We start from the raw sequence: 16312 nt of genomic DNA, 5'->3' as shown, positions 1-16312 counted from the left end.
AAGAATTTACATATGGCAGTATAAGTTGGCGTTTTGAAGTGGGTTGTCTTAGTTCCAAGGGAGGCATAGACAAGTTACAAAAATTCTAAGTAAGTGAGGCAAAGATAGGGTAAGTTTACTTTTTAAAATATAGGAGCTAAAATAAAGAAAGGAATTTGATGGGTTCTGGGAAAAGGGCACTTCTGAGAAACTGGATGAAACAATAGAGGATAGAGAGGTCAAAGGGAAGGAACACATTTAAGAAACCACTGAAGTCTGCCTGAGAGGGTAGCTGCCTAGATCTCCCAGAAGACAACATGGTAGCTGGTCAGATTTCCCAGAAGACAGTGTGTACAAGGCCAGACCCGGAGAACCAGTTGCTGTCAGCCTCAGAGCACATCCCAAGAGCCAAAGAGCACTGCGTGGTAAAATTATTGGAATTCTATAGAAATATGGAAAACTATAAGGACTGTGGCCGAGCAGAAAATGGAATGTTAGTTAAGAGCTTTTGGAACTGTTTTAAATTACAGTTAGCTGTGACGCCATTCTTGTGTTGCCGTGTAATTTTTAATTAAAAAATAAATGTTTACTGTAATATAAAATCAGCAAATTTGGTCAGAGGCATCATTTCCTGATTTCAGAACACCTCATAATATACAAATTTCAAAAAACATTTTGGCAGTGATTTTAAGTTTCCCTTTGGGATTTGGGCAGCTTGCCAGTTACCATTAGCCGTGCCTTAACACATCCATTCCCCTGTAACGAGAATGGCATCACATTAATTAACATAGCTAATTGAACTTATACTTTGAAATTCTTTTCGCACAGGCACTTAAGTTAATTTTAAGCAATTCCACCAGAACATGATTTTAGAACGCGCTGTCAGTGTCTTGATGGTTTGTCATGCCAATTGAACGTATATTGAATTTTTTTCCATGTGAACTATTTTCTGTAACCCTTTCAATACAACTGGTATTTTCTCTTCCTGTACAATGGGTTCATTTCTGGAGAAGCTAAAAACAAGGCTCGTTTGTCAGTGATGCATTAGAATTTTGCATTGAAATGAGCAATATTGTTTGAAATGCACAACACCGTACCTTAGGATCTGTCCATAATGAACACCTCTTGCATAAACGACAAGGCGCTCCTGGTGACCGTGGGTGTTGGCAGAAGTGGTCGTACCCATTTATTGGAGCCCGGCAGAGGTAGCAGATCTGTGCTCCACAACGACAGGACATCCTATTGCACCCTTCTGATTTTATGAGGCCCATTGTACATTTGTGACATTTCCTGATCGCTGCTGCTGTCATTTTCTCCTCACTGCAACACAAGATCACAATGGGTGAGAAATATAGATTTGCAAAATTAATGTGCATGAATTCTCAATTTATTAGACAAGGCTAATGTGGACCATCTATATTCGCTTTTTTTTTTAAAGAGCTCCCCTCTCCTGCAACTTGCCTAAATGATCATTCTTGAAAGGTAGCCAAGATACAGTTAGCATGTAGTGTCAGCTTTCAGATGGGATGTTAAACTCTCTTGGGTAGATGTAGAAGATCCCAAGTCACTAAATTGAAGAGGGGGCTCTCCCCAGGGCCCTGGCCAATATTTATCCCTCAACCAACATCACAAAAAACAGATTATCTGGCCATTACCACATTGCTGTCTGTGGGACCTTACCAAGTATAAATTGGCTGTGTGAATACATCAAAGTACTTCATAAGGACCTTTACTGTTGATTCCGTTATTTCCCATTTCTTTTACTTTGTCGTTATCATTTTGACCCATGGATATTTAACGGACATATACCTTTTAAATTGAACAGAACTGAGGAACTCGAGAGTTGCAAAAAGTACACTGTGCTATGAAGATTTAGATTTTGAACAGAAGAACTCAGACTTTATGGCATCCGAGAGATTGGAGGGAGTTGGTTCGGTTAGTAGGCTGGTGGTCGATGAATTTTGCCAAAGACCGTATTCTGCCCGGGACAGACAGTGGTTGGATCCTACCTGGTGGGATGTTTTCAGAGAACCCAGGAAGAAAAAGCAACGTGCCTGGACGCTGAGAGAAGCTGTGAGTTGCTCTCTCTCCTTCTCCAAAAAGGTTTCCTGCCTGCTGTTTCTGAATCTGCAGAGAAGTCATGAGATCCTGTTGAACCTACAGTGAAGACCATTACAGGCTAAAAGCAAAGCCCTCACCCAACTGAAGGGCCACCCTAAAAGAATGAAACTGGAAGACGTCCATCTGAAACAAAGACTTTTATCCTTTTACACTTCATACTATATTTTTTTTCCATCCCTCTTTCCCCTCTGTCTTGTGTGTGCCTGTAGAGGTTGGGGCGAGTTAAAGAGGGGTGTTAGGAATTAGATAATAGTTAAACAGTTGTTCTGCTGCCTATTTAATTATAGTTGTTATTAATTAAAATTGTGTTTAAATTTTCAAACTTGCTGACTGTAGTTATTGGGCAGCCAAAGGCTTTGGGCATTTTCTAGGAATTAATAGTTAATTTCAATTGTGCGCGACTCCAGGTCAAGAATTGACTGCACACTAGCCCAGGATGCCATGACAACTTGACTAACTGAAGGGTTTTGAGGTGACTGGAGGTCATGCAAGATTCTACAGAACTGCAAGACCTTCGCTCAAGTCCAATGTTATGCTGACGCTGACAATACATTTGCACAGCACATTCCAGTTACAACATTATTTTCTTAATGGGCTGGGATGTTAAGTGAAAAAGATTCTCAAATAGACGTTCAAACCAGAAAGACATAATCTTTAATTTGCGATCAATTAAAGTGATGTCAGTAGCAGCAGCACTTTGACCTCAGCAACCTTAATCTAGGGAGGCGGACTGGAGTACGTGGGTCTCACCAGTGAAGAAGGGCCGCTTGTATGACACATCAGCTAGCTGTCAGCGCCGATAGAATTATTCCTCAGGTACAGTCAGTGATTCAAATGAAAAAGTGGGGAAAAGGGAGAAGATTAAAACTGTCTACAACCCTGATTTGCAAGTTGAAAAATTACTATGACACATTGTAAATTTATTTTCCATGTGTATTCCCAAAAAAAGACAAAGTCTTTCACATTTTTGAACAAATATCCTGTTGTGGAAATCACCATGCTGTGGTAATTGTGTATTTTTAGAGTGAACTAGGAAAGTTCAATTAAATTAGTCGAGATAGAGGGCCATAAATAACAAGCAATTGAGTAATGCATTTCTATTTTCATTCTGGGGTCGCATTGCACCAGTCTGGAATTGTACTGTGCAACATTTAAATTTTTTCCAATAAAGATTTTCCTAGGTCTGTGAGGTTGCCAAGACTGGGCTAAGAATACATTTTATTGGTGTGCTTTCTCTGGAATCCTTACAGTTCAGAGGAGGCCATTCGGCCCATCGGGTCTCCACCGTTCCTCTGAAAGAACACCCTACCTACGCCCTATCCCCGTCACCTACATCTTTGGACTAAGGGGCAATCTTGCATGGCCAATCCACCCAAGCTGCACATCTTTGAAATGTGGGGAGCAAACAGGAGCACCTGGGGGATATCAACACAGTCACAGGGAGAACATACAAACTCCACACAGTCACCCTGAGCGGGAATTGAACCTGGGCCCCTGGCGCTGAGGAAGCAGTGCTACCATGTCGTTCTGAGATCCCATTGCTGATGTGTTGGATATTCTGGATCTGTGGAGACTGCGTTTACCTTAGCAGTAACATAGACAGACTACCAACACTTGTAATAGTACAACACTATTTTATTAAGCTAAGAACTCTTGAACATACTTGCACTGTGGGTCGACACTATGTTAGATTAACTGAAGACCTATGCCTATCCAACCTGTTAGCACATGGTGAAGGTTTGTGCTACTAGCTGCGAGCTCTGCCCGTCTCAGAGGCTGCACCCCGAATGAGCGGGAAAACTAGTGCCCTCTGGCTTTATAGTGAGCGTGCCCTAACTGGTGTGTTATGTGTGTTGATTGGTCTTGCAGTGTGTCAGTCAGTGTGTGTCTCTGCACCATTATATACTGATGTGTATATTATGACAATTGCCACAGCATTTGTTCTGTGAAGAGCAACTGTTTAGATCCGTCCACAATTTCTCATTGGTGCATTCATGAGTAGAATCGTTTTCTTGCAACAAAGGTTTAAATGATTCAGTTTTGTTGCATGCGTGAAGGCTATATATCTATGATGGAAAATGTTAACCAGTTGGTATAAAAGCCATTGCGAGGGTCATCCTTTCTACACAACATATGTCTCTCATTGACTCACATTGCATCTTCTGGTTGTGGCTCTTCCTGCTTGTATGTAGCAGGATGCATAGCTGGCCTAAAAGGAAACCACACCTGACGGACACAGAACTTAGTCTTTAACGTCCTCAGGAAGACGGCAAACGCATCCGCCATTTCCTAAATTCCTATCACATCTGTGCAGCTAGGAAACAATATTTTCAGATGGCCGTGGAACAATTCTAAACTAAGTAACAATGAGTTTCCTACCTCAGTAAGTCTTTAGTGCCTGAACATAAAGTGCAAGTTTGCAATGCTAACATGTACGGCAGTTCAATTTAGCGCACTCATAATATGTAAATGGTAAATATGAAGTTTCAACTTTAAGCACAAGGCTACAGAGCTACTTTTGATAAGTGCAAACTCAGCATTCTGCTCTTTCCTTCCTGCCCCACAAAGTCAAGACTTGCTTTGTGATATTTACCTTCACCACACCGTCTTTAACTGCTCTTTGGCCAGATAGTACAAACGTCTGTACCCCTGAAATTCCAAACTCCAGTTGGGCTTCTTCCATTTGTCTCAAGCAGACAAGTTTAAAAAAAATTGTAATTCTCATTGGCATGCTACTGTGTAATTAACAGCCCCCTCCCCACCTTCAGAGAAGTAGTTGAGAATTTTGCACCTTTTCATTATTGGTTTGCACTGAGTAAGCTGATCAAAGGCAGATACTTCTGATTATGATCTGGGAAACGCAAGAACATAGACATTGGATGTGGGCTGGAGGAGATGAGGGGAAGGTATTTTTGTGGTATTCCCCTCTGATAGTTATATCCAGTTGTTCATCGTAGAAAGTCATGATCAAGATTAAAGCACGAACAAGGTACCGAATGGCTGTTCTCGTGAACATGTCTTCATATGAAATATCAGGAGAGAGAGCGGATAAAAACAGAGGAATGTTTACTTTTCAACTTTGCTACCAGCTGGTGTTGCCTTTTCTTCAAATAAAATTTAGAGCACCCAATACATTTTTTCCAAATAAGGGGCCATTTAGCTTGCCCAATCCACTTACCCTGCACATCTTATGGGTTGTGGGGGTGAAACCCACGCAAACACGGGGAGAATGTGCAAACTCCACACGGACAGTGACCCAGAGCAGAAATCGAATTGGAGACCTCGGCGCTGTGAGGCAGCAGTGCTAACCACTGCACCACCGTGCTGCCCCAGCTGGTGTTACCGTTGATAGTTATGAGGCAACGTTTCATAAATAAGAGAGAAGGGATTTTCACAGTAACTTAATTGCAGTGCTAATGTAAGCCTACTTGCGACACGAATAAAGATTATTATTACTACGTGGGGACAAAGTGGAAATTGTCAACAGAGAAAAATGGTTCCTAAAATAATCAACCCCTCTGGGATAGACGTCCAGCACAAATAGGAAAAGTCGAGTAGGGCAGTGGGCATGTGGAAATTCAAACTCTTGATGATGAATTGTTTTTCAGACTTGTTTTCTTTTTTAAACCTCACCTATGAATTATACTTACAAATGAATTTTGCACATGCATCATCAAAATTGGGCTCCAATAATGCTTAATTATATCACATCACATATTTATTCCAATGCCTCAGTTGCAATGCTGCTTGCCCAACATCCACTCCTAACTGAACCAAAATATCTTCCAACTGAATAGAGAGAGGCAGAAGACATCGCCTGTGCCCCTCATAGAAACATGGTCCCTTTCCAACAGGGTACTGTCCCCACCTTGGCCACACTCTCAGACAGAACTAGAACTTCTCACAGCTCAGTGCATTGACCAAGCTGAGCTTCTCACTCCATCACAAAGACCATCCATTTCCACTCTGTATAATTACCCTGCCGACACCCAGTTTGTTGCTGAAACTGTCATTCATTCTTTTGCTAATTTGGCTGGCCAGCCATTTTCTACATTCCACTAACTTGACCTCATCGAAAACTTTGCTGTCCATATTTCATAGAACCTTTGGCGCTGATCTGTTTTTTCATAGAATTTACAGTGCAGAAGGAGGCCATTCGGCCCATCGAGTCTGCATCGGCACTTGGAAAGGGCACCTACCCAAGCCCACAACCCCACCCTATCCCCATAACCCAGCAACCCCACCCAACACTAAGGGCAATTTTGGACACTAAGGGCAATTTAGCATGGCCAATCCACCTAACCTGCACATCTTTGGACTGTGGGAGGAAACCGAAGCACCCGGAGTAAACCCACGCACACACGGGGAGAATGTGCAGACTCCGCACAGACAGTGACCCAAGCCAGGAATTGAACCTGGGACCCTGGAGCTGTGAAGCAATTGTGTTAACCACAATGCTACCGTGCTGCCCTTGATACACCGTAATTGATAGTGCATATTGATGCACGATCAATTACGATGAGACGAGAGTAGAGAGTAATTGAGGCTTTATTAAGCAGAGATGTGTTGCCTCCTGCAGCTGCTGCCGAAATGGCTGCAGCTCGGTGAGCACAAACATTTATACTACGCCTACTGGGTACCCCCGTACCTGTAGTACAGGAGCCTCACCGTATTACCTCTCATATACGTATTATACAAACAGTGGTGACTACCACATTCACCCCCTGTTTAAAAAAAAAAAAAAAAGAGTCCAGCGGGGGTGGTGGAAAAACTATCTACGTGGTATGTGAGCATTTTTAAAATAAACTTTCTGGTGAAAGTTCACAAATTTAGCCGGTCGGGTGCCTTGATCTTCCGTTGTGAGCGCCGTAGTCCCGGCGGTGATGCAGGTGGTGGCTTGGTCACCTGTGACTCCGGGAGTATGCAGTCCTCATCTTCATCCCCGGGTGGAACCACTGGGAGGACTGATCATCCTGGGGCAGGGGCTGTAGTGAGGTGCGCTGGGGTGGAGGGGGGGGGGGGGGCGCGCCGGGGCAATCGGAGGCGTGAGGGGGGGGGGGGGTGCCGAGTGGTGTGGGGTTGTGGGTGGGGATCCAGCTGGTGCCAGGTCCTTGAGGGAGACTGTGTCCTGGCGGCCGTCAGGGTACGCCAGCGTACTGCGGGTTTGCATGCAGCAGCTGTACCCTCTCGACCAACGGGTCCGCCTTGTGGCGACGCACGTGTTTGCAGAAGATGACGGGTCCTGGAGCTTCCAGCCACGTTGGGAGCTAAACCCTGGAGCTGGACTTCCTAGGGAAGGCAAGGAGACATTCATGGGGGGGGGTTTCATTAGTTGCCGTGCAAAGTAGCGATCGGATGGAGTGGAGCGCGTCGGGGAGGACCTCCTGCCAGCGGGAGATTTTTAGACCGCAGGGCCAACAGGATGGCCTTCCAGACCGTCCCATTCTCCCTCTCCACCTGCCCGTTTCCCCGGGGGTTGTAGCTAGGTGTCCTGCTCGAGGCAATGCCCTTGCTGAGCAGGAACTGCCTCAGCACTTGGGCCCCTGGGGTTTGCTGGCTGCCGCGCGGCGCAGGCTTAAGGTTGGCTGGGGGCGGCCGCTGGTGGGGCCCACAATGTCCATGAGGGCACTGTGCAGTCGGGGGTGTATGCCATGCGGTCGGGGGCATACGACTGTACGTTGCAGGAGGCTACCGATAGTGAATTTGCGAGTTGCCTGGTCGCCGCGAGGTCAAGAGTACCCCTTTCTAACAGGCGCTGACGGATGTACGCCGACTGCATGCCCGTAACGAAAGCGTCCCTGATTAAGAGTTGTGTGTGTTCCACGTCAGAAACTGCCTGGCAATCGCAGTTCCTTGCCAGGATGTGCACGGCACGCCAGAAATCGTCTAATGACTCACCCGGGAGTTGTCGCCACGTGGACAGGAGGTCCCTGGCGTAGAGTTTGTTGATCGGCCGGATGTAGTTCTCTTTCAGAAGCGCCATGGCCTCAGTGTAGTTGGGCACATCCCAGATAAGGGGAAAAATATCGGAGCTCACACGTGAGTACAGGATCTGGAGTTTCTGTGCTTCTGAGGGTTGTTCTGTTGCTGATCCAATGTAGGCTTCAAAGCAAGCTAGCCAGTGGTCGAAGGCCGACGTGGCGTTGTCTGCTTGAGGGTGCTGCTGCAGGCGATCTGGCTTGATGCATAGTTCCATTGCTGTAAAATCTCTGCTTAATAAATTGATGCACTATCAATTACGACGAGACGAGAGTAGAGAGTAATCAAGGCTTTATTAAGCAGAGATGTGTTGCCTCCTGCAGCTGCTTCCGAAATGGCTGCTGCTTGGTGAGCACGCACATTTATACTCCGCCTACTGGACAGAGCCAGCAGGCAGGGATCTACCCCCGTACCTGTAGTACAGGAGCCTCACCGTATTACCTCTCATATACATATTATACAAACAGTGGTGACTACCACACATATTAACTCCCACCAAGTCCCAGTTGATCATCACTCCTGTACTTGGTGAACGACATCGACGCCCAGTCCCCCGACAGCTCACATGCTTGTGTTTAAATCCCTTTGTAGTCTCACCCTACCAAACCTCAGAACTCTGCATCCGTCCTATCCTGGGATCTTGCATAACCGCCACTTCCATCGCCTCACCACTGATATCCATTTTGCTCCCAAGCTCTGGAAATCCCATCGTTAACCTTTTATCCTTTTAATATGCTCCTTAAAACTTACCTCAATCTATTGACCACCTGCGCCAATGTCTCCTTCTTCTGCTCAGTGTTTAATTACATATCTGTGAACCATCTTGAGACATTTTGTTTCATTAAAAAGTGCTATAGAAATGTTTGTTGTTGTTTGACAGCAGGTTCTGCAGATTTTTGCTATTTCTGAACAGTGACCTGGGGCTGGGATTAAACTTGGGTCCTCGGTGCCATGAGCAGCAGTTCTAACCACCACGACATCCACAATAGTCCATTCTTATTATTTTATCTTTGCTGCATTTCCGGCACAATTATCCTCAAAACAAAAAGTGTGTGTCATTTTGGGCATGAGAATCGGTTGAATCATGCTGGTTGTTCAGCGCAATCCTACCCCAATCCAATCTCACCCAAAGATTTTCTCTTCTTTCGTTAGGTGACAAGGTCAGATTTCTTGAACATGAGCACACACGGCAGGAACTCTGCTTGCTTGGGTTTATGTAAAGTATCACATGGCACTACTTTGAAGTGCAGCAGAGAGTTTACTTGGTGAATATTTATCATTCAAACACCATAACTCAAAACCAAAATAAATTTCTCCTTTTGTGATCTGTGCACAAATTGGTGGCTGTCTTATCTACAGAAATTGTAAGTCAAAAGTACTTTAGTGGCGAGAAAGTCCTTTGGGACATTGAGGTTACAGTAGAAACCTAAATATTGATAGACTACTTTAATCTGGAGCTCTGAGTGTCCTGAATCTGAGAGATAGCTTCTGATATTGATGCTGTTAAATCAGTTTTGTATTGTCTGATATCAGATTGGTAAATGAGTCAACATGGAATAATGCTTAAGGCTAGCAGAATTGCTTCAAATTATTTGGAAATCCAATTGTTTATAATCAAACATATCAACTACCCAGTGTTTCGTAGCTGTCCATTCAGAATCAGGTATCACCTATAAGAAATGTCCCCAAGGAAACATCATAGGAACAGGAGGAGGCCAGTCAATTCCTTGAGCCTGTTCTGCCATTCGATGTATGCAAGTCAACCCAATTTACCTGCGTTGACCCACATGATTCGCTACTCTTAATATTAAAAATTTCAATCTCGATAGTTTGTGATCGATCAACCAGAGCCTTCTGGAGCAGACACTTCAGGTGTGGAAAGAATTTCAATTCTGAATGGTCTAGCGCTAATTTTATTATTTGTTAAGGAATATAATTTCTTCATCTACCAGACTGAACCCTTTAATCTTTTTAAATACCTTGGTTATATCACCCCTTAATCTTCAGAGCACTCCCTTCCTCCATCTTCCAAAAGGACAAAGTGTGGGGAAGGGGGCGGCCTCTGGTTCTCACCTCCTTATGAAGAGCTGATTTTGTTCAAGTTTATTTCTCCTCATTATCCCCTCTGTCAAATCCATATTTCTGTCACTCCCTCTCTCTTACTCCTTTCCGCATCCTCTCTTTCTCTCTCTGCTATCTCAGTTCTGTTTCTTTTCTGAATTGGGCGCTCCCAATTTCAAGGAAAGACTCTCCGCTGGTCCTAGATTTGTGTTTCAAAATGGAAAAGAAGAATTCACGAATGTCCTTTCGGGAAGGATTGTGCTGTCCTTGCCTGGCCTACATGTGACTCCAGATCCACAGCAATGTGGTTGACTCTCAAATACCCACTGAAATGAAGAGTATTTAGGGACGGGCAATAAATGCTGGCCCAGCCAACGAAGTTCAGGTCCCATAAAATGAATTTTTACAAAGATCCTACCAATTCCCACTTCTGTAATGCCATTGCACAAAAAAACAAGATATTCAATTAGGATGATGTCACCATAAAACCTTTTTTGGACTGACCATATTGCCAACTACTTACAATGATGTTCGGAATTTGATTTCATCTTTCTCAACCACCTGATCACACGACAGTCCAGCATGATCCTTCCACAACACTTGACACTTCCTGCAACTTTCCTGGAGAGAGCAGAGGAAATGGTTAATGAGAGACAATAAACTGTTATTCACCAGAGTAAGAAAGAATAAAATAGAACACACTTCATAGAAGTATAGTGAGCTATTACTGTTTAAAATCTGCTATTCTGGGAATTCCTTTTCTCTGGGGCAGGAAGAATACCTACAGATTAAACTATCTTTTGTTAACACACAAGCATATATAAATAGATTGTAAAATGAAGAAATTAAATAAGCATCTCAAAGCAAACTTGGAAATTTAATGAACATATTTAGAATATCGGTAAGACATTTTAACAGAGGCATTATCCTGTTCAAAGTAATTTTATGTAATACCCCTAGTATAGGCTTGTCTAACCCTGCAGCCTGGGGCCCAGATTGTGGTCCCCAGAATCACAGTCCAAAATATCAGCAAGCCAGGGAAATGACAGGGAAAGGTTCTGCAAAGTGGCTGCTCCTCCAATGACAGGCCATTCTTCTGCTGCTTTTGCTACTGATAGGCTCATTATCCCTCTGGGGCCCACAGGGGAGCAGATCACAGGTGCTATAGGTGCCTTGGAGGGAGTGGGGAGAGGTAAAGAGATTCCTTGCCCGAGCGAGTGAGCATGTAGTGAAGTGAGAGCGTCTGGTTTACTCCCAGTCTCAGGATTCTCATTCACCCTCACACACCAACACATACACCCACTCCCAGTCAGGGAGGGTGAGTATGTGAGTGAGCAAAGACTAGGAAACTCGGAGTGAGCCAGACACAAACACACACACACTAACGGTCATCTTTATTAATTACTCTTTTTTAGAAAATGATCAATTCAAGTTGTTTCTTTTGTTCATGCCTCCATTAAAAAAACATGGGTAATGTCATTCCAAAACTTATCTTTCCAAAATTTTCTGATCAGCCCCTTGAGTAAGCAAAAGCGGAAATGTGCCTCCCCCATGTAAGAGGGTGGCCTGTACCACAGACTTTGGTTGTCCACTGGTCCTTTGCTCAAGTAATCATTACTTATATACAAGTTTCAGCATGCTGCGCGCTTACAGGGGACATCACACCCATACTCCGACATTTATGTCCCACCTTGAATGTAGAAAAATGACCCAAGTTATTTCACGTAGGTCTGATCAAACAAAAAATATGCACCAAGCTAAGGGTGGAGATATGAGGAATGACAACTTAAAGCCTGATCAAAGAGGTTAGTTTAAGGCGGGTGTTGGAGGAAGACTGGGAGGTGGAACAGGCCAAAATGGTGAAAGGCACAGGCACCACTTGTGGGCAAGGTGAGGGAGGATTGGCCCAGAGGCCAGAGCAGGAGTGGTAGGTGTGGCATTGGGGTTTGCCTGAACCAGTCATACCCAATGCACCCACACAGCAATTGCTTTTGCAATCTGAGATTAGCTAATTCAACACAGACTAGGGGATAAGACCTGTGATTATTATGGTCAATGTGTGCTTACAGGACAGATTTGCTTGCACACTGGTTAGCACTGTTGCTTCACATCACCAGGGCCCCAGGTTCGAGTCCCGGCATGGGTCATTGTCTGTGCGGATTCTGCACGTTCTGAGTCTGCATGGGTTTCCTCCGGGTGCTCCGGTTTCCTCCCACAAAGTCCTGAAAGATGTGCTGTTAGGTAATTTGGACATTCTGAATTCTCCCTCAAGTGTACCGAACAGGCGCCGGAATGTGGCGACTAGGGGATTTTCACAGTAACTTCATTGCAGTGTTAATGTAAGCCTACTTATGACAACAATAAAGATTAATAAAACCCTTGCTGGCGGCTACCTCTTTGATCAGATGTTTGGTCACGCATCTGAATATCTCCCATCTTCAGTTTGATGTCCATTTTTGCCTCATTATGATTCTAAGCACAGTGAACTGCAGCACCAATAAACTGGTTTTCTTCCACAGACAAAATAGTTTCAACTATTCAGTAAAAAACTGACTTGTACTTTACCACAATGCAATTAACTTATTACTGCAAAGGGCAAGGTTAGTGAATTGGAAGAGACGGAGACTGGTCAATACAAAATAAACAAATTGATTTCAGCTTCAAGTCATGCTCAGTAAATATTCAAACTCTGTTTCCTTACAAGTACAGAAAGCATGTTTTAAAACCTGTAGTCTACTATTTGGCACATTTCTGTCCTTTTTTTCTTTTTACATAGGCATAATTCGGAATAGTTTCTGCTTCCCTTAAAAAAGCAAACCTCCAAGTAAGTGAAAATGTCTGATGCCAGTGAATGGGGCTGAACAGTTGTAAATCTGGGACAATCTATATGCTTAAATGGGAAGTCAGTCTGTATGGATAGGAATACTGTTTACAAGGAAAGTGATTGCTGAATTTGGTGGCACAGAGGGATCTGGATGTCTTGGTACATAAATCACAGGAAGTTAAAATGCAGGTACATTAGCAGGTACATGGGCAGCAGGGTAGCATGGTGGTTAGCATAAATGCTTCACAGCTCCAGGGTCCCAGGTTCGATTCCCGGCTGGGTCACTGTCTGTGTGGAGTCTGCACGTCCTTCCCCTGTGTGCGTGGGTTTCCTCCGGGTGCTCCGGTTTCCTCCCACAGTCCAAAGATGTGCGGGTTAGGTGGATTGGCCATGCTAAATTGCCCGTAGTGTCCTAATAAAAGTAAGGCTAAAGGGGGGGGGGGGGGGGGGGGGGGGGGTTGTTGGGTTATGGGTATAGGGTGGATACGTGGGTTTGAGTAGGGTGATCATGGCTCGGCACAACATTGAGGGCCGAAGGGCCTGTTCTGTGCTGTACTGTTCTATCTATGTTCTATTAAGTGATTGGGAAGGCAAACCGAATGTTGGTTTTTATTGCAAGGCAAGTTGAATTTAAAAGTACGATGTTTTACTGAAGCTGTATGGGGCCTTGGTAAGACCATTTCTGGAGTACTCCGCACAGTTTTGGTCTCCTTATTTCAAAAAGGATATAATTGTGTTAGAAGCAGTTCAGAGAAGGGTCATTCAACTCATTCCTGGGATGAAAGGCTAATCTTATGACAAAAGGCTGAACAGCTTGGCCTATATACAAAGGATTTCGAAGAACGAGTGATTTTGAAAAAAAAATTCCAATTATGTGCACGTTAGCGTGGTCAATCCACCTGCTCTTCACATCTTTGGGTTGTGGGGGTGAGACCTAAGCAGGCATGGGGAGAATGTGCAAACTCCACAAGGACAGGGACCGGGATCGAACCCGGGTCCTCTGTGGCATTAGGCAGCAGTGCTAACCACTACTATATTGAAACATACCAGATCCTGAGGGGACTTGATAGGGTAGATACTGAAAGGATGTTTCTCTTGTGGAGAAACCAGAACTAGGGGATACAGTTTTTTAAAAAGTATCAATTTAAGATGGAGATGCAGAGAAATATCGTCAGTCTCAGAATTCTCTTCCCTAGAAGGCAGTGGTCAATGAATTTACTTTGGGTTGAGATAGATGGATTCTTGTTAGGCAAGGGGGTCAGGGTGTTATTGGTTGGGGGTGGGGGGGCAGGAAAGATATTAGAGTTGAGGCCACAATCAGATCAGCCACAATCTCATCAAATGACAGAACAGGCTCGGAGGGCCAAATGGCCGACTCCTGCTCCAAAGTCCTATGTTCCGACTGACCTAAGAATGTGAAGCTGCAGTACTTTTAATGAATTTGCTTTAATGGACAGTTTTTGAAATTTTAGTAATTATTGTGCCTTTCAGTTATACCAGAGAGGTAATTTCTGCATAGGATACTGGATATAATAAATTGAAATCATTAAATTCAAAATATTTACTGCATTCATGTTTTTACCAGTACATAGATATTTTACATAGAACACACAGTGCAGAAGGAGGCCATTCGGCCCATCGAGTCTGCATCGACCCACTTAAGCCCTCACTTCCACCCTACCCCCGTAACCCCTCCTAACCTTTTTTGGTCACTAAGGGCAACTTATCATGGCCAATCCACCTAACCTGCACGTCTTTGGACCGTGCGAGGAAACCGGAGCACCCGGAGGAAACCCACGTAGATACGGAGAGAATGTGCAGACTCCGCACAAACAGTGACCCAGCAAGGAATCGAACCTGGGACCCTGGCGCTGTGAAGCCACAGTGCTAATCACTTGTGCTACCGTGCTGCCCAAGTACTTCAGCTGCATCTGTTTGTCTGAGAATGATTTGGAGAACTTAAATTAAACCAGTCATCAATAACTATTGAATCTGTTCCTGATGGACATCTGTCACTCGCACCCCTGTTTATAGTGGGCATTCTCAGTCACTGGGCTCAGTGCTATTGGATGTTCTATGTTTTATGTTGACCTCAGAAACATAACGCACAATGTATCAGCAAAACCTACTGGGCGGGGGAGGGGAGTGCACCGAGGAAGTGAAAGACCTATTACATTGCAAACTGTAAAAATAATTTAAAGACCAATAAAAAATATTCCTGAGGCTTTGCATCTAAAACAGCGAGCTATATTGTGCATCTAAGTCTGAGGTGTGCATAGGCCAATAAAGCACAGTTGTGGTCTGCTATATGGCTCACCAGGGATTCTTTAAGTAGACACATTGCAGCTCTCTATTTCAGGAATGCTCAGAGCACATATATAAAACTTAGGTCTATTTAACTTTTGTCATATTAGGTACACTGGTATAACATTGGCTGCAACAGGATGCAGCTTCGATCAAAAAGATACTCCAGACCTTGAAGTTAGTTCAATCAGGTTTATTGAACTAATAGCACAGTTCTCTGTGAGTTCGACTCTCTGCTAACCTAAGTGTGGTTACTCTGTCTGACTGAACCAGGCCAGCTCTTAGCCACGTGGTGGAGGTGTGAGACTGTAACAACACTCTTGACTGACTCTCTAGATGTTCATCAGTGGAAAGAGGTGGAGGGTGAGTGCCTCGTGCCTTTTATAGTCAGATCCCACCACCGAGTGTCCTGCCTGCTTATTGGTCATGTCCTGTTCCATGTCCATTAGCTGATTGTTTGTGTCTGCCTGTATATCATTATGTCTGTGTCAGCATATCATGACAAACTTTGCACTTCATTTGCACTGTTTTGTCCACTTTGAGTTTTGAACTGGAAGTTCAGAAAGGTTCTTCTTAACACAACTTATTGGTGGCTAAAAATCAGTGCTGAGAAATTGTTTACAACTGGAGACACATACAAATTAGTGGGAAGTCGAATTGAAAATTAGTTCAGTGCTGGTTCTGTGAATCTGGAGGGTAAATTTAATAATTCTTAGACTTCAACATCAATTCTTCATTTCAATATGGAGGGATTTTTGATTGTCGCTCGGGAAGGGGGAGGCACGGTGGCGCAGTGGTTAGCACTGCTGCCTCACAGCGCTGAGGACCTGGGTTTGATCCCGGCTCTGGGTTTGCACACGCTAAATTAGAACATAGAACATAGAACAGTACAGCACAGAACAGGCCCTTCGGCCCTCAATGTTGTGCCGAGCCATGATCACCCTACTCAAACCCACGTATCCACCCTATACCCGTAACCCAACAACCCCCCCCCTTAACCTTACTTTTATTAGGACACTACGGGCAATTTAGCATGGCCAATCC

The 16312-nt window shown here is 44.3% G+C and overlaps 1 protein-coding gene across 1 annotated transcript in view; it reads right to left on the bottom strand.

Annotated features, from left to right (window-relative positions):
* Window positions 1–16312, bottom strand: part of rnf216 (ring finger protein 216) — a 263325-nt gene that overhangs the window by 54306 nt on the left and 192707 nt on the right. The window contains exons 14-15 of the mRNA XM_038820989.1: window positions 10664–10761; window positions 1077–1299 (exon numbers count right to left, since the gene is read on the bottom strand). Of these exons, the coding sequence (XP_038676917.1) occupies window positions 1077–1299; window positions 10664–10761 (321 nt within the window). The remainder of the gene's footprint in view (window positions 1–1076; window positions 1300–10663; window positions 10762–16312) is intronic.

This window comes from Scyliorhinus canicula, chromosome 15, assembly GCF_902713615.1.
Source record: "Scyliorhinus canicula chromosome 15, sScyCan1.1, whole genome shotgun sequence".
In the NCBI taxonomy this organism is placed as follows: domain Eukaryota; kingdom Metazoa; phylum Chordata; class Chondrichthyes; order Carcharhiniformes; family Scyliorhinidae; genus Scyliorhinus; species Scyliorhinus canicula.
This window is presented reverse-complemented; position numbering and strand designations above follow the sequence as displayed.